The 19,220-nt window shown below is 35.0% G+C and overlaps 1 protein-coding gene across 1 annotated transcript in view; it reads right to left on the bottom strand.

Moving 5' to 3' along the window:
- CNTNAP4 (contactin associated protein family member 4) overlaps window positions 1–19,220 on the bottom strand; it is a 676,519-nt gene that overhangs the window by 36,974 nt on the left and 620,325 nt on the right. Inside the window, exons 16-17 of the mRNA XM_072596864.1 lie at window positions 17,835–18,005; window positions 16,836–17,054 (exon numbers count right to left, since the gene is read on the bottom strand). Coding sequence (XP_072452965.1) covers window positions 16,836–17,054; window positions 17,835–18,005 — 390 coding nt within the window. The remainder of the gene's footprint in view (window positions 1–16,835; window positions 17,055–17,834; window positions 18,006–19,220) is intronic.

The following is a 19,220-nucleotide window of genomic DNA, read 5'->3' as shown; positions in this document are numbered from 1 at the left end:
AACCCTTCAGTTTACAAGGGAGGAAAAAGGCAAAGATGTGGTAAGTGATTTGCCAGGGTCAGATTGTTAGTAAGTATCTGAGTTAAAATTTGAATCCAAGATCCCCTACCTCCAGGTCTAGTACCCTTTCTATTATAATATACTTAAAGTCAGTCTGAAATAAATGTAAGATAATTGGGGAGCATGGAGGAATACGAGCAGCTGAAGGGACCAGGAAACTATCTGTATAGAAAGTCACTGAAGCAGTTTTTTTGGGGAAAAAAAGGATTCCAAGAGGCAGGCTTGTATAGAAACATTACAATATAGAAAACAGACAGTACAAAGAGTCACAGAAAAAAAAGGATGGAGTGTTGCATGTGAAGAAAAGGAAGGAGTCCAGTTTGTTTGAACTTAGAGGGAAGGAAGGAGAGCAATGTGTAACAAAGTTTCAAAGGTGATTTGAGAGCAGATTGTGATGGAAATTAAAAGCCAAACAGATTTTATCTGATCATAAAGGCAACGGGAAGTTTTGGTTTTTATTAAGCAGGTGATTGATCTGGTCAGAACAGCACTTCAGGAAAATAAATTTAGTAACTATGTGGAGGAGAAATTGGGAGCAGGGAGCCTTATTAAGAGAATATTACAATAATCTAAGGTAGAGGAGATGAGGATCTTAGCTTCTTTGTGGTGAGAAAAGGATATGAGTTCAAGAGATGTATAAAGAAAAATAATAAGATTTAGTAACTGATTAGATGCAAAAGAAATTTGGTACCTGGGGACCACAAATAACCATTACTTGGTTTGTAGTTTAGTCTTCAGAGTTTAAAACTAAGAAGTCTGTGAAATGCATACCATTAGCTAGAATGATGCTGCCCACACAGATCCCAAGTTCAGCAAAACAGAAGTTTTAGTCTGTTGGAAAGATCAGTCCTAAAGGAAAGAGCTACCCAGAAAGACCCTGCTTTTGTTTTTAAAGAGATTATTACCTGCTGAGAACATCTTGAAAAGGAGATCAGAGTTTTATAATCTAGGATAAGAGGCTTTTTACTAATGCACGATTTCTGTCATTTCTAAAAATACCAAAGATGGAAAAGGTCTGTGGACTTTAAGTTAAGACATCATGGTTGTACCCAATATTCTCTTAAGGATCAGATCTCCAAGGATATCACCTGAGCCAGAAGCTCAAAGTAGCTGCATGGCATCCAGTTGAAAGCTGTCTTCATTTCCCAGAATAGCAGCTGGTAAAAACTATGCGACCATCAGACTATGCTTAGCAGAGCAGAATCCAGCAGAGTTTATGAGACTAGCAAGAAGCAGATGTAGTGAGAGCAAAGTAACGAAATCATTAGAACACAGAAGTGGCCAGACAGAATCATGGGCATGAAGTCTCTCCCCTATGTGTGTGCCCTGACACATGTTCCCTCTATTTACTTCTCCATATCTATTCCTAAATGTACAATTTTTACGTGTGCTACTCTTGTTTATTTTTTATATATGTATGCCCATTTTTCTCATATATATATATATATATATATATATATATATATATATATATATATATATATATATATATATATATATACACATACATATATATTTCTAAGACAGTATGTCCTGGTTCATCATGGAAATGTTTAATTACTTGTACCAGCTCCATGATAGAACTTTTTTTTTTTTTAAACTACAATGGCATTAATTTAAAAAAACCTTTTTTTTTGAAGTTTTGTTTCCTCTAAGCTGACTATTAGAAATAAATATATTGATGCAGTTTCATGAACTATGGCATATAAACCAAGTACTTTGAATCTGAGATTATCAGTCTTTATGTCACCTACTCTTCTACTTGTCTGGCACGCAGATATAGATTATTCTTATAAATATTTTATTTAGATGAGAATATAGGGATATTAATTCATAATCATAACTTTGTTACAAATCTTCTTTTGGTAATGAAAATATCTGCTTCAAATAAAAAATATAAAGAGACTATGAATTCAATTTATTTTAGTTCCTCTGACACAGAATTCAAGGTGGATAATGGAATGAGACTGAGAGATTCCACTTCATTTGAGAAGATTTTAATTTCATTAGTGGGTGAAAACTCATTGTGAATTTACTCTGCAGTTGGAAGAGGAAGAGACTGAAGGACTTTTTCCACTACATCAGGAGATAGAAATATAGATTTCTGGAAATTAACAAAGGTAATAAAGTAGTGTGTTTTCTCTATTTGAAAGCATGGCTTTAAAGAGTTAATCAGTTCTTAATTAAATGTAATCAGCAATTTAATTAAACATTCAAATTTTTATTAGATATAACTTCTGTGAACAAATATGAACATTTGAGTCATATGGGTTTTCCTATGTAAGCTAGTTAATAACTTTTCATTTTAAGGCATTATTAAATTAAAAAAAAACAGATTCAGTAAATAGGATAGGATGTAAGAATTTAATTAAATATTGCCACCTCTTTTCTCAATTTTAAGAGTAGGAAAAAATTAAAAGTGGTTTCATTTTGACTGACTGATTCATGTCTAAAAGTCTTCACTTTACACTTTAAAATATTCAGAGAAACCATTAAATTACATAGAGCTGACCATTAATTGACTAATTCATTACTCTGCAGGAATTTGCTGAGTATCTATTATGTTCTAAGTACTGGTAGGTGCCAAGAGAGATAAAAGATGAATGTCATTCCCTAAACTTAAAAAAGGTTATGGTCACTTGGGGAATTAAAACCTATTGTAAAAGTACATTTAAATCATGGATAGATTCCAAATGAGATAATAATATTTCCATATTTAGTATATGAGATCTGATAAATGTACTTTCTATAAGCTGTATGGCAGGGGGTATACATATCTGGCATCAAAGTCAGGGATACCTGGGTTGATGTTCCACCTCTGACTTAGCCTAGCAGGGATGGAAGTCATTTTTCTGGTCAGAGACCCAGGCAATTCTCTTAAACTGTAAGTGGCAGAATAGGCACAGATCTGCATTTGGTGTAAGGAATTTTCTCAATAGTGAATTTCCTATACCAGAGGTGTCAAACACCAGATAACAATCCTTAATGCCAGCCTGAACCAGATTAAAATGCAACTAGGAAATATTTAACAAAATAAATAAAAATTCAAGAAAACATTGATAACATTATATTTGAAAACTAACTAAATATATAGCCTGCAGAAATTTTTATACATGTATTAGTGGCCCCCATTCCTATTTGAGTTTGATACAACTGGTCTACACTGGTGAAATCCCAACTCCAGACTGAAATAAATCAACGAAATGTACATTCCAGGTGAATGATTTTGCATAGTGATATTCTTTACCCATTGTTCTTCAACATCTTACCCTTAATAAAAAAGATTATTTTCCAAAAAATGAAGATCAAACATTCAGATCCTTGTGGCAGCTAACATCTTATTCCTAAGCCATTCCATCTTCTTACTTTAAAGGTGTAATACCTTGTTCACAACATTATTCTCTAACCCAACACTTGGAAACTTCCATGTATGTGCTGATTTCACCTTAAATGTCTTGATTTTCCTATTCATCATTCTCAGCTCTGAAGACCTATACCTTATTCTGTATCAACCTCTGGTTAATAAGAGTTTTGCTCTCATCATTAACCACAATCTGGAAAGTGGAAAATATTCTATATGACCATAACTTTTTATGCCTTCGTATTTCTCTGTGTTTTATCACTTATGAACCTCCTATTTTTCTTCATCACAAAGCCTAGTCACTCAATGTCTCTCTGCTTTCTCCAGTCCTTCACCCCAGTTCTGGCTTCAATTTCCTCTTAACACTACACATTCAATACAGTTTCAATTTTATATTGTCCCCTACTCTCCAACTCTATTAGTCTTTTATCCCTTCCCTATTTATTTCCTTCTAACCCAAACCTTAGTTACTTCCATCACTTGCCATCTGTACTATTTTTATGTTGCTAAACATGGCTGGAAACATACACACAACCATGCTGACTGAATAAATTACAAAAGATATAATCTAATTTTAACTGGCTGTCACAACTATGTGACAATCGTTCTATACTTTCCTGTTTGATTCCCTCTCATTCCCCATAGCACCTACTCTAAATATTCCTTTTCTAGAAACTCTTTCCTCCGTGGTCTCTTATGAAACTGCTTCCTCTTGGTTCTTCTTGTATCTACCTGAGCACTCTATCTTAATCTCCTTTGCTTTTTTTCATCATTTATGTTATCCATTCATTGCTCAGATGTAGATCAGGGCTCTATCCCAGGCACTCATCTCTCCTCTCACTGTATTTTCTTCCTTGGTGATCTCTTCAGCTCTCCTTGGTTCAATTCACCTCTCCATGCAGATGATTCTGAAAATTATGAATCCAACCTTACTTTTCTTTCCTGAGGTCAGGGCCTATATCACCAGTTATCTGATTAATATTTTCACCTGCAATCTAAAACCCAACAAAGTGTGTTCACAATGTAACTTAAAAGTTCTTCTACCCTCAAAAAAATCCCTGTACCTAACTTCCTTTTCCTGCCACATTACTGAGCACACCACCATCCATTCAGTCACTCATATTTGTACCCTAGGAGTCATGCTCAGCATTTCCATTTCTCTTCCCCTTAAATCAGATTAGTTGCCAAACCGTAAACATTCTATCTCCACAACTTCTCTTGCACATCTTTTATAATTTTCTATTCATTTATATGGCCATTACTCCTCTGTTGGACTATTACAACAATTATCTAACTTGTTTGCCTTCAATCAGTCTCTCCTCTCTCCAATCTTTCCTCTATATAGCTGACAAACTGATATTCCTAAAGCTCACCCCACCATTCACTTGACCAAATTTCAAAGGTTCCTTATTTATGTAGGACTAAAACAAATAAACAAAAAGCAACTCTTCTGTTTAGCACTGTAAGTCCTTCCTAGTCTTGCTCCAATTTTTGGTTGCAAATTTTTTATTTAACTTCTTCTCCTCACAATCTATTTTTTAGACAAACTGGCTTATTTGTTGTTTTCCCATTCATAATATTATATTTCTCATTTCCTAATCTTTTCATAAGTTATCCTCTATGCCAGAAATGCAATCTCTCTTCTTTCCTTCTGGAAATTCCTTGCTTCCTCCAAGCCTTAGTTTAATTATTACAATATCTGAGAACTTTCTTTATCCTCTCATCCTCTCATTTTTTAAGGATTTCTGAAAGAAATAAAATGAAAAGAAGGAAGGAAGAAAAGGAAGAAAGAAAAAACAAACTTTTCCTATATATTTTGTGCGAATTTTTTGTATAAAGATTGTTCCAAACTCCTTCCCCTGCAGAAAAAAAAATGTCTTTCAGAGAAGAAACTATTCCATTTTTATTTCTGTAATCTCTGTGCCTAGGATAGTGTTTGCACATGGAAATTCTTAATCATTATTTAATTAGGTTTGTAGCAGATATAGGATATTGCTCAGAGTTGTTCAACTACTCTTATTTATCCTTCTTTCTACTGACTCATTGCCCAGATGGGTTTCCCATTAGATGCATTCCCTATGTGCTGTGGGCAGATCAAAGGATCTGTGATTTTCTTTATTCTTCTGTTGGCTCTCAGTTTCCAGGTAGAGACAGCCCTTCTGGCAAAAAAACATTTCCTTGCTAGATCTACCTTTATCTGTCCTCTGGGGACCTTTTCCCATTAGTTGACTCCTCCAAACCTCATTTCCAGCAAGTACAAAAAGACAAGAAAAAGCTTCTGGTTAACAATGCTTATAAAGACAAAGTTAATGTCTAAAACAATGATATACAGATTTTTGCATGGAAAAGTTAGAACTTCCATGAGGAACGCAAGGAGAAAAAGGAGATACAAGATTACCACCTTGGACTCCATAGTCCAGGGGTCTCAGTCACAGGAACATCTCTCCCAAAATTCCTGATTCTCCATTGTCCAAGCCACCTTGTTTCTAAAGTCTTACTATTTTTTTTCTCTTTGGAGTGGTTGTTTTTACCTGTACTTCTGCTTTTGTACTCCGTATGACTTTTATTTAAAGCATTTTTTTTCTTAAATACCATGCATTAGGAGCTAGTTTCGTCCTCTCTGAGTCTGTCTCGTAGACTCAATGAAATAAATTTTAAAGTTCAGTCTGAGAGATGGGCTAACATTCTTTCTGATATCAAGTTATTTCCTTTTGATTTATTCAAAGGAATGATTCACTTCTAATGAGGGGATCACTGCAATTGCTACATGTTTTCACCTTAATTTATTGACTAGTTTTCTATCTCTTTTCTGTGATTAAGTCCTGGATTTTCAAGGACTTTCAAGTTGAAACAATATTTACTACAAATAATAGCCATTTCTAGTTGTTAGTTTGACTATGTACTTTGATATGATCAAATAATTACCATCTAATATTTAAATAAAATCAAAGAATTATTGAGAAGCACAGTAATGTAAGGGAAAGAGTACTTCCTTTCCAGTCTAAGAGCCTAACCTAAGTTCAGATCTTGTCTGCTACTTATTATTTGCATGACCTTGGGCAAGTCACTTAACTTCTCTAGTTTTTTTAAAATGAAGTGGACTAGATGGCGTTTAAGGTTCTTTTCAACTCTACATTTACAACATCATATTTCAAACTATTCTGCTAGAAATGAATAATAACTAAACGATATCTACAGCTTATAGTTTTACTATCATTGAGTCTCGGTTATGAACTTGATATGATTGTTGCAACAATACTTTTATGATAGTGTTGTGATTAAACACATATTAAATCTCTATACCAGCCTAGTAAGCTTTATACTTAAATGTTTCTTTAAATTTCTTCATTCAGATAGAAATATTGACCCTTTTAGAAATCATTTTCTGATATTATCTTAGTATAACTAAAACCATTTTCCAAAAAATTCTATTTCAGAATGTAGTTTGCGGAAGTAACAATTGCCCATGGCACTAGAACATAAAAGTTTAGCTTCGCATAAGACTCAGCTAGGATCTTTATTGATTGAGAGGTAGAAAAGACTGTAAGTTCTTTCTAAAATTAAAAAAAAAATAGTAGAGGAACAGCATGAGGAACAGACAAGCCATAAAGTCTAACATGAGGATGTACAACATGACAATGCCTTAATACTTTCATCCATTTATTCATTAGTGTATTTAAGAAGTATTTATAAAATGTTTACTATGCTATAGGCACTATGATAGGTACTGAGGACACAAAGACAAAAGTGAAATAGTCAAGAAACATTTATTAAATGCCTACTATGTGCCAGGCACTGTTTTATGGTTTTATGTGCTGAAGCTAACAAAAAGAAGAAAAACAAAACAATAGCCGTTGCCCCCTAGGAGTTTGTTTTATATTGAGGGAAAATGATATTATTGTAGCTAAATCAATATAAAAAATATTGTGTCATATAATTGTAGCATTATTGATAAAGAGCTGGAAGGAACCTCAGAGGCAGCCTAGCACTAGACTCCTATTTTATAGATGACTAAATACATAAATGAAATACAAAGGTGTTTTGTTTTTGCTTTTTTTAAGAGACAAGGGCTCTCCCAACTGGAAGAAGCAGGACAATAGTTAAGTAGGAGGTGATGATTGAATTGCCTTTAAGGAACCTGGGGGTGCTAACAGGTGAAGACAGAGTACACTGGAGGTAGAGGGGATAGCTTGTACAAAAATCATGGATGCAAGAGGAGGGATAATCTATAGGCAGATCAGAAAGTAGGCCAATAATCTAAATTAATAGGAAGGGTTTAGGGGTAGTGGTAAAGGGAATAAATAATTAATAAGCTCCAATCATATGGGCAGCTAGGTGGCAAAATAGATAAAGTACTGGGTCTGGAGGCAGGAAGACTTATCTTCCTGAGTTCAGATCTGGCCTCTGACTCTTTCTCATTATGTGACCCTGGGCAAGTCACTTAACCCTGTCTGTCTCAGTTTCCTCAACTATAAAGTAAGCTGGAGAAGGAAATGGCAAACCTCTGCAGTATCTTTACCAAGAAAGCTCCAAGTGGGGGCACAAAAGTCCTATATTACTGAAAATGACTGAACAACAACCACGACAAATTATGTCAGTCATTATGCTAAATGCTTTTACAAATATTATCCCATTTTATCCTCACTGCAACTGTAGGAGATAGGTACTATGGTTATCTCCACTTTACAGCTAAAGAAACTAAGGAAGAAAGAGGTTAAGCAATTTGCCCAAGGTCACATAGTAAGTGTGCTAGTATCTGATCCACATTTGTACTCAGGTCTCCTGACTCTAGATCTAGTGCTCTCTTCTCTGTGCCACCTAGAATCTCTGCAATGCAAATTTGACTTATTTTATTACAATCAAATTGCTTTTGATGGGTGCTTGGGTGCCTGTGCTCGGACCCCAGTTCCAAGACCATATTTCTCCCTAGGCTCAAAACACTATCCCTGGAAGCTTCTCCCCAGCCCAAGAACACTGTGTCTAGTAATTACTCATAAGTGAGCCCCAGTAAAATACATATCTCTCCTCCTGATACAGTAACCATCTATACCTGTAGGAATTATTAACTTAAACTTAATGAAGTCGTAACAGAGCTGCCCCTAGCCCCAGTAGTCTAACTTCATTATAGTCCCACTGTCCCTACCTATCTCCCCCACCCCATCAATGTCCTGTCTACTTCATACATGCCTCACTGCTCACTAGAACAACAGGTGTGTCCCTGAAACTCATAGTTCTCATAGAAACAATGGACGTAGGAAGCCTGTGTAACTGCCTTTTCACAGCCATGACCCCCAGAACCATTCCCACAGAAACAAGTGTGTTCTTGTAGTCAATCACAATCGACCCCATACACCTATGCCAAGACAAGATCACAATACCTCACTATATATCTTGACCAGACAGGACCGCAATAACTAGGTAAATGGAGGGTAGCACTGCCAGAATGTTTAACCATCAAATCATAGGTGGAATCCCTCCACCATTACCTAGTTCCTTAACAAACTGCTCCTGCCTTTTTAATATTAATCACATCCCTATATTCTATGTAAATTTCTGTTATGCAATTGCATCTTTACCCTATAAAAATCCATCCTGCTCTCTCTGAGGTTTCTGGTTCCTCTTAGAATTTAGCCTGCTTCATGAGAGATGTCAATCTCAATAAATCCTATACTTGGATTAGACGTGGTCTGACTCTGAATTTTTTGAGATGGTTCCACCACAACACATCATGAACCCTCAACAATTTTTGGTGTCCCAGAGTTTAAACCTCAACAAGCTAGTTTTGTACTGGCTTATAAAGATATTTGGTACCCACCTAACTATCTATACCAACTCCCTACCTCGTTATGTGTATCCTAGACTTTAGACATATGTATATTCCCTACTTCTGTTTTGTCAAACAAGACATCGATTGGAGGCAGACTGGGCAATCCTCATTTCACCCTGGCTACTAGTTAATTTAGTGACATAGCAGACCTAAAAATCACACCTCCCTATGCCACCCTGTCTACCCCTCTTCCCACCCACCCCCTTTTTCCTGGTGAACTCGAGGTAAACCATCTATGCAGTAGACTCAAAAAGTGTATGTTCCTTTAAGAACTGACCAAACTTAAGAACCCCCTAATTCTGCCCCAAGTCAATTAGTTAGCATACTTGGCATATGTTTTATAGTTTATCCTATATAAACTTTAACTGTAACCCTCTAAGGTCACAGATTCCTTAAGAACGTTTTGCCCACTGAATGGCATAACAATAAACTTTTGCCACTTGACTTAAAGATTGTTTGAGTGTGTGAATTCATTCCAGACTACTCTGTCCTGTACTTCAGTACTTGAGGGGCCCCTGAACCTCTCAAACTACATCTGTTTCTTACCAAAAACAATAGTTTGAATACAAAAAGCAAAATAAACCATAAGATATCTCAAGTGATTTTTCAATGAACAGATAGGCAATTAATTCCAGGAAAATACATATAAATACATTGTTTAGCTTATTTTCTCATTTTGACTGATTTGTTTCAAAGTATAAAGACATCTGTACTGGCTTCATGTTATGTTATACATGTATAAGTGTATAAAGCTTACATATATAAATGTCTGTTCTATACATAGCACATTTATAGATGGGGATAAGGAGAGATAGAGATCAAGAAAGAGAGGACATAGATGTGGATATAGTTATCTAGATAGAAATAAACGTGGAGCTAGAGGTAAAGATAGAGACAGAGGAAGTTATAGATACAGACATAGAATCTTGTGCAGGGCAGAGTCTTTAACTCTCATTCTCAGTGCCAGGGAGGACAATTACTACTCCTTCCATTATTCTAGGGGTAACCTGAGGTGATGGGGTTTCTAATACTGTTACTCACATGGCTCCCCCATGTCGATCAGTATGCTTTGAGTTAATTACCAGCCATAATTAAATAACATTTAGAAAGCATTTTAACTAATCACATATAGCAAGAAGAATTGTTGCAAAAATATCCCCTCAGACTGAGGATGTTGTCCCTAGGCAGAGTAGACTTAAATTTAGAGAGCAAAAGGGCCAAGGGTAAACATATTTACTGGAAGTAAGAGCTTTGGTGGACATGACAACCAAAGTTTATCTTCCAGCATTTTGGAATTAGCAAGGTCACATGGTGAGAAGGAAAACAAAAGAGAGAAAAAGAAAGAAAAAAGAGTCTTTCCTTTTCTCCCAACCCCCAAATGCAATTTCCTCTTGGGAGAATTCACTGCTTTAATGATGCAAATAAACCCTAAATTAGGACGTGCAAAAATATCTATCTTGCCTTTTTTTCTATCAGAAAAAATGGAAATTAAGGTTGTGCCTATCAATTGGAGATGCATGAACAAGTTATAGTATATTAAGGTGATGGAATACTACTGGAATATTGTTGTGCTATAAGAAGTGATTAAAGGAGTGGTTTCAGGGAGAAAAAAAGAAAATAAAAACCTGAGAGGATTTTCATGAACCAATGCAGATCAAAGTTAGCAGAACCAGCAGATCAATTTATACAATGATATTGAAAAGATAAATAACTTTGAAAGACTTAAGAACTCTGATCAATCCAATGACCACTCATGAGTCCAGAGAGTTCATGATGAAATAAACTGTCCATCCCTTTAGAGAGGTGATGAACTCAAAGTGCAGATTGAGACATTTTTTGAACATGAGTAGCACAGAAATATATTTTGTTTCACACGCAAGTTTGTAAAAACAGTTTTCCTTTTTTTTTCTTCCTTTATCAGTGAGGAGAAGGGAAGTAGACAGAAAAAGAAGAAAGATTTTCAGATTGAAAAAATAATAAATTAAAAAATAAAATTTTGTTTCAGAAAGAGAACTATTACAAAGTACACTGGATCAGGCAATACCACAGAGATCACTCCCAGTAGAGAATGCCTTAGATAAAATACTCCTGATGTAGAGCTACCTGACCAACTACTCTTGACGTCCTTGAAGAACACAACACTCTCCCCTCAGACAGTACTAATGAAGGCCTCACCATTTAGAAGTGCACCAAACCTAGCTCTGACACAAAGTCTTGATGTAGAAAAAAAACAGGCTGAAGAAAGTGGAGACAAAGAAAACACAAACAATACTTGGAGCCTGGGGGAAGCAAACGCAGAAAAAAATATTCATTTCACAGTATCTACAGGCAAAGCCCTAAAGAAAATCACAAATGTTACAAGCTATACTGGATTTCCTAAAAGAAAAGCAAAGAAGATTTTTTTAAAAAGATCCTATCAATGAAATAAGACTGTTATTTGAAAGAACTGGAAGGAAAATTCCATTTCAGGAGGTGTGAAACCTTTTTTAACAAAATACTCTTTAAGAAGTAGATTGGATTAGACAGAGATCAATGACTCCATTAGTCTTTAGTGAATGTCCTTTTTATCTAGGCTATGGCACCAGCCTTTGATTTGGCTCTCTTTCTCCAGTCTCGTTCCATTTTGTATATTTCTAATGATTTTCATTTCCCAAAATGTTGCTATAATTGTAACATTTTCCTTTTCCAAAATTTCTGTAGTTTCTCCATTGCCTGCAGAAAATAATTTAAACAGTATGTTTTTAACAGTATTGAGGATGCTTCATGATCTATCAGTATTCTTCATCACTCTAATTCAGTCAAGTTAGAGCCCAGTAGAAAGTTGTTTAGAATTTCAAGAAAATACTGTCAATAACATTTTTGGTCTAAGTTATAGAGAGTATTCTTGGTCAGGTGTAGCTTTAACTAGATGACTTTTACGATTCCTTCCAGTTCTGAGACTCTGTGATCTATGATTCTAAAATAAATGTGTAGATAAATGTGTATTATTGAATCGTCAAATTGAACACAAGTGACTTCACCTTATCAAGCAATTAGAAAAAAAAAAAACAACTCCTTTCCCCAAAACAATATGGATGAGTTTGACATTTTTATTCAGAAAAAAAGATAAAAACACAGAAATTCCCAAACATAGGCATCAAACAAACATTGCACCATATTGTGGTTAAGAAAAGGAAGGGAATTCTAACTCAAAATGGGTTTTGCTGAAAGAATAGTATAACAGAGAACAAGATATTTTGTAATGTTTATATATGAACTTTGAAATGTACATTTAAAACTACAAAATTCAACTCATTTCTCATAATCAAACAGGAAAAACAAAAAGATTTGTGAAATTCAAGTCAAAACTTGTCTTACCAGAGGATGTAAAAGAACAAAAATTTTGCTTTTGAGAAAAGTATCCTCTTAGCTATTTTATATTCTCATACTAACTTCTGACAAAAGGCATGCAATTTGTTTAAATTGCATTGGTGAATACAAACTTATCAACATAGTTGAAATACAACTGTATGCCACACACACACACACACATATATACATATACGTTTTACATATTATATACAACTACATGCCATATATACATATACATATATATATATAAATTATTTTCTTTTTATATGTGAAAGAAATCAGTTTATATTTAGGAAAATAAAATCAGCAGGTAAAGACTTATGACAGTGTTGAGACTTCGCTAATATATGATAGTGTTGAGACTTTAATCAATGGTGGTATTTTATAAATGTATTTCCTTTTGCAATAATCCCTGACAAGATGTAGATTGGCCATGAATATCCCTGGAATTTCTAGTTAGTCTGGTTTAAGAAGAGGGGAAATTAATGCAAGATTAGCCCATGCTGAAAGGTAGAAGTTTTCACACACTGTTATGGTGGCGGTTTGGGAACTCCTAAGGAGAACAAAGAGAGGTGGAAAAATTGGCAGTAATGCTAAGGCAACAGCACAATCATGGAAGCCAGTGACCAATTCACCTGGAGTTCTCTACTTCAAGACCTTGAGAAGTGAACTTTGTATTGACTGGCAGAGAAACGTGACTTAAAAATAAAACAAACCAACAAATAAAGAAAAACAGATGTTATAGCCAGTCACAGAAGTACTGAGATGAAAACAGATAGAACAAAAAGATGGTCCCTATCCGACCTCTGTCTTATTTGTATTTAAGCATGTGTTTAAAAAATTGTTAGAAAAAATACAGTTATCAGATTTTAAATCAACTTTCATAAATACCTGTGACTGAACCCATCTTTAAATTTCCTGATGTCCTTTGTTTACTACAACAACAAAAAGCTGGAACACAGCAACAGTTAGCAAAGTTTACAGTGTCAGTCATCATTTCCTGAAATGATTCATGCTCCAAAGCTTACATTTAATTGTAAAGTCCAATATGCCCTCATTAGAATATATTACTGTATTATTATAAATACAGAATTTCCATAAATGTCTGTCCTCCACTGTCCAATGAATAGATTTTAGTCAAAGTTTTAAAGATTATATCTTCACAAGTCTCTTCCCTCTCTTTTTCCAGAATAGTTCTACCATTGCCACATGAGTAGGGAAGGACTTTTGGCACTGATGTTGCTTTGATATACAGCTACCTGGGAAAGAGAGACTTATTTGCTTGGTACTGGACTGCCTGTGAGGTCTTAATTTTCATCAAATATTCTTAGTTATCTACTTCTCTGATTAGACTCAAACAACTACTTGAGTTTAAACATATATCAGGATGTCAGAGGGATCAAGAAGACCATAAGATTTTGAGATTGTGGTTTAAATAAAGATTATATAACACAATAGTAGAAGAAACATCTTTTATTGGATGCAGACTTAGACTTACACTGCGGAGGACTTGGACTTCAAATTCTACCTCTGACCCTACCTGTGACCCTTTTCAAATCTCTTGACCACCATATATCTCAAGCAACTCCAACTCCTCAGAATTTTGGGAAGACACAAATGCTTTGTGACTTGTTTCAGTGGAAGTATACTACACTAGGAGTTCCTCGTGCTGACAAAACCACAAACCCTTCTTTTGATGAAGACGCTATTTAAAAAACAATTCTAATTGGTCAAATTCAAAGGACATAGTATTGCAATATAATTAATATTTGTAATGCTCAGTATTTCTGTGAAGTACGTTGTCCTTAATCATCTCTCACAATTTGAACAGAGTAGAATCATAGACTTTCTCTGGGGCCCTTCTAGTTCACTCCCTCCCTTTAGATAAAAAAGGGAGAGTTTAAATTGTAACATATGGTCAAAACCTCAGCTGCACACTTGTACCGAAGGCTTATTATTTCAGGGGAAATTTGAGTGAACACTAAATGAAGTTTTTCGGGGTCTACTTGGGAGAGTTATATAACTCACAAAATTAAAATGTGACTTAATAGACCCCAGGGAGGCCTTTTAACTTGTCAAACTAGTACAACAGAGTTATAGCACAATTTGTAAAATGCAAAGCCTGTCAGGAAAAATAATAAGTATAGCTAGCATTTATATAGCACTTTAAGGGTTGCTGAGCACTTTACAAATATTATCTCATCCTCACAATAACTATTGGGAACTACTATATTCTGATTTTACAGATAAATTAACTAAGGAAAACCAAGGGTAAGTGACTTGCCTAGGTTCACACATCTGGTAAGTGCTTGAGAGTGGATTTGAACTCAGCTATTCTATTTAAGTTTCAATGCTGTATCTACTATTCCATGTTATTATCTCTATAGAGAGATGTTCTTCCATACACACTCTAATCTTGAGAGAGAAAGAGAGAGAGAGAGAGAGAGAGAGAGAGAGACAGAGAGAGAGAGAGACAGAGACAGAGAGAGACAGAGAGACAGAGAGACAGAGGCAGAGAGACAGAGACAGAGAGATGGAGAGAGAGACAGAGACAGACAGAGAGAGAAACAGACAGACAGACAGATAGAGAGAGAGACAGACAGAGAAACAGACAGACAGACAGACAGACAGAGAGACAGAGACAGAGAGAGAGAGAGAGAGAGAGAGAGAGAGAGAGAGAGAGAGAGAGAGAGAGAGAGAGAATTAAGCTTACAGACTAACAGCACACCAGTAGTGGTGGATAGCAAAATGCAATCTCACTTGCTTAAGTCTCATCTGTCTGCCATAGACACTGATGCCATTCTCACCAGGGGGACTCCCATTATTTTCTACCCATTTAAGCAATTATATGTTTTGTTTCTCAGTTTCTGGCCTTTAGTTTTTCATCTCCTCCATTCTCCACTCTCTCACACTTTTATCCCAAAGTCCGTAGCAAGATTTTGAACTTCTTTCTCTTCACCCTTCCCCACAGTTATCTCATTAATCCCTCAAAGTTTGCTAGAAGGGTTTCTACACCTATGGAACTCAATATGCTTATACCTTTGGGTATGTGAGAATTCAATTGACTAGGCAATGGGAAGTCGGAAAGTAATAGCAGGAATTTAGTCCAAAGTCACTATTTGATATGATCTGTGCTATGTTATTATAATGTGAGAATTATTCACCCTTTAACCTGCTTTCTAATGGGTTGCTGTGTCTATGCACTGACTTTAAAACATGCCGGGTAGCTGGAGAAAAATAATTTTGAAACCTTCTTTGTAAGGAGGTTAGAACTGAGATCATTTTATATATATCATTGTGGAAAAGATTCTCTTCAATGTTCTGCCTACATTGGGGATTAGGAAAAAGGGGTTGGGGGGTTAGAATACTTCTACTATTGGAGCTACTGCCTTGTAATGAACACAGTATTGAGTTGATATTTAAAGGTAAATTTTTATACCTGGGCATAGAGAATAAAGGCATAGTATTTAGTTATAAATATGAATCCTGAGTCTAGGATAGAAAAGGATATAAAACAACTTAACAAAAACCCCAGAACTGCATCTAATATAAGCAAACAGTATACTACTTAGAAATATAATTCATTGCAGCTTCCAATTAAAGACAGTGGAATAAGCTTGAGTTTTTGCTAACTATTCATGAAATTTTCCATTTGGGAGAAGAAATTTGTAGCATGTATCTGTACTAAGTGGAAGTTTGGCTCTAAATTTTCTACTTGACAGCATAACAAGTAGAAAAGAAGTACATGAAGTATGCTAATAAGGGAGAAGGGTGGCACTGGTAAAATAAAAAGAGAAGATTCATGAGATGTACACCAAGCAAAATATTGTAAAATTAATAATTTAAAATATAATTACACTTTAAACAAAATTTTATATAATTTAAACAAAAACAGCTTTCTGTTTTCTTCATAATCTTTAGACAGCTAAGTGCTACAGTGGATAGAGGACCCGGCCGGTGTCAGGAAGTTCAAATCTGGCCTCATACACTTATTAGCTGTGTGACCCTGGACAAACCACTTAATCCCATTTGCCTCAGTTTCCTCATGTGTGAAATGAACTGAAGAAGCAAATGACAAACCTCTCCAGTATCTTCACCAAGAAAACGCTGAATGGGGTTACTAAGAGTCAGACATGACTGGAATGATGAGAAAACAACGAAAATAACATAATATTTACAGCTTCCCTAACAGTCACCTATACTCCACTTGCCAAAATAGCTCCAAGGAGTACTTACCAACAAATAGCTGACTATTGAGCTGTAAAAGGATATGTCCATCGACTGGGGCAGGCTGTGATTTTGGTGGGAGCTGATCCACTTGAAGGGATGCTTCTTTAATATTTCTTTCAGCTCTGACATAGTGCCACTGATTGTCATTTAGGTGAGTAGGCGATTGCACCATAACTTCAAATGGTCCATTCCCCACATCAAATGAAAATATTACTTCAGCTGGAGCTAGAAATGGCAGAGGTGATAGTTGTTCAGATTATTTCACATAAATAAGAATTTTGAATCTCAAATCATAAAAGGACTCTAAGTCAAAGGAATACAGATTGTACTATTCTTGGGGGGTGGGAGAAGTTTGGGGGTTGTTAAAATGCAGGAAAAGCATCCTTGCATAGAGAAGTAAGCCTTTCTTATGGAAAAGATTGCTTCCAGAAAGGTTGTATTCAGATTTCACTCATTACTAAAAATGTTCACTTATCGTTAGTATGTATTCATTTATTATTAGTATGAATAAGATTTGGCAGTTTAATTTAAAGACGATTCATGGAAACTAAAGAAATTGGTATTTTGTTTTGATAATTGAAAAGATCATAATTCCACTTAAATGATCTCGCAACAATTACACACTGGACAATTAACAGTTGGCTATATAGCCATATATAGCTCACTCAGTCAAAAAATGAAACTATCAATGCATTGTTACCAAAAATCATTTTAAAATCATCTCTTGGTCTGAAATGAATTAATAGTTTTCTTAATCAGTACCAAGTGGGGATAATGAAAAGGATAGGTGTCACTATGTAAGACTGAGATGATTTTATAGAATATTAAGGGCTTAATAGAAATCTACTTTATTTCCTTTCTTGACTCTTAAATTCATAAAATTCTTGAGATGTAAGTATATAATTAACAAACGCTATGAGAGAAGGAATACTTTTAAAATTAGGGACTGGCTTCTCAGTAAAGTGAATCTCTTACCAAATATGCTTTTGAAAGTATGGAACTTACAATGCAGTTCTATCCTTATAAAGTCTTTAATCCCCAGGTTCTCTAAAAATACACCTGATGAAGCTGTAGTCTTAAAAAAAAAAGACACATCTGCGCTAAGTTCTCCATGGAAGGTAGGGAAATGAAGGTATGATGTCTCAGTATTGAAAGAAGCTGAATTCCAAAATGATCCTGTTCCATTAAAGAAAAGATAAAAGGAAAACATGGAAGAAAAAAAAGCAAAACAAATTTAAGACTCAAAATAATACAGGTATAATATGTAATTAACATTTCCAGCATTTTTGCTAACGTTACACACACATTAAAAAAAAAAAACCCACTACTTAATTTTTCAGTATTCTAATTTGATGAGACCATCTCATGATGAATAGCAAAACCACTGTGACCTTAAATAACCTCTCCAGTCCTCAGTTTCTTCATATGGAAAATGAAGGAGTTAAACTAGGTGACATCTAAAGTTTTTCCAACTTTAAATCTTTTCACTGTTCATTCTATTGAAGACTCAGCATATGCATAGTAAAAAACGTCCAAGTTCTTTTGATACTTATGGACTTCTTTCTAAATGAAAACTATCAGTCCAGTCTCATCCAATTTGGCAAATATACAAAGGTTCTTGGTTTTTAGGTGTGAGGCCTCCTTTCATTACCCTCTATTACACAACATAAATAATTTAAATAGATCCTGAGGAATTCCCTAAGGCTCACAGAAATTAAGTGACTTATTCAGCCTCACATACATGTGGGATACTGTCTGATGTCAGATGTCATGATGTCATAGATATTAGATATGTCTGAGACCAGTGTCCTCTCCCCTCTGTCATGCTGACACTATTCTTATTTAATTTAAGTTCAAGGAAAAAAATGCTTGTTTGTATCTACTGTCTAATATCGAGAAAACAAAATTCAAAATTTTAAGAAACTTTTTTCATCAATCATGTTTATGTTATGGAATTTTAAGAAAAGACTCTTTTTGTCAACTATGATACCAATGAACTCCATAGAGGGGAGAAAGTAATTTGAGAATGCAAAAAAAAGACTATGAAATACAATGTTAATTTCTGTAATATATATGTATAAACACATACATACATAGTTTTATTATTGTCACTTATTCATACATTCATTTTTGTTGCTGGCTATTTGTGGATTCCTTCTTGAGAAAACATTGTGGGTAGCTTTGCATTTTATCTCTGCATTGTGTTACAAAGGAACATGTAAGCATTATGATAACATGTCATAAAATATCATGAAACGACAGGAGTAACATTAGATTTAAGATACAGCTGATAGATGGGGAGCATTAGTAAAGTAATGAACTGTAGTTCTATATATTCTATAAGGAAGTAGTGTTGCCACCAGGAAGTTCTAAGGACATCAATTATAAATA

Source organism: Notamacropus eugenii, chromosome 3, assembly GCF_028372415.1.
Source record: "Notamacropus eugenii isolate mMacEug1 chromosome 3, mMacEug1.pri_v2, whole genome shotgun sequence".
Taxonomy (NCBI): Eukaryota; Metazoa; Chordata; class Mammalia; order Diprotodontia; family Macropodidae; genus Notamacropus; species Notamacropus eugenii.
This window is presented reverse-complemented; position numbering and strand designations above follow the sequence as displayed.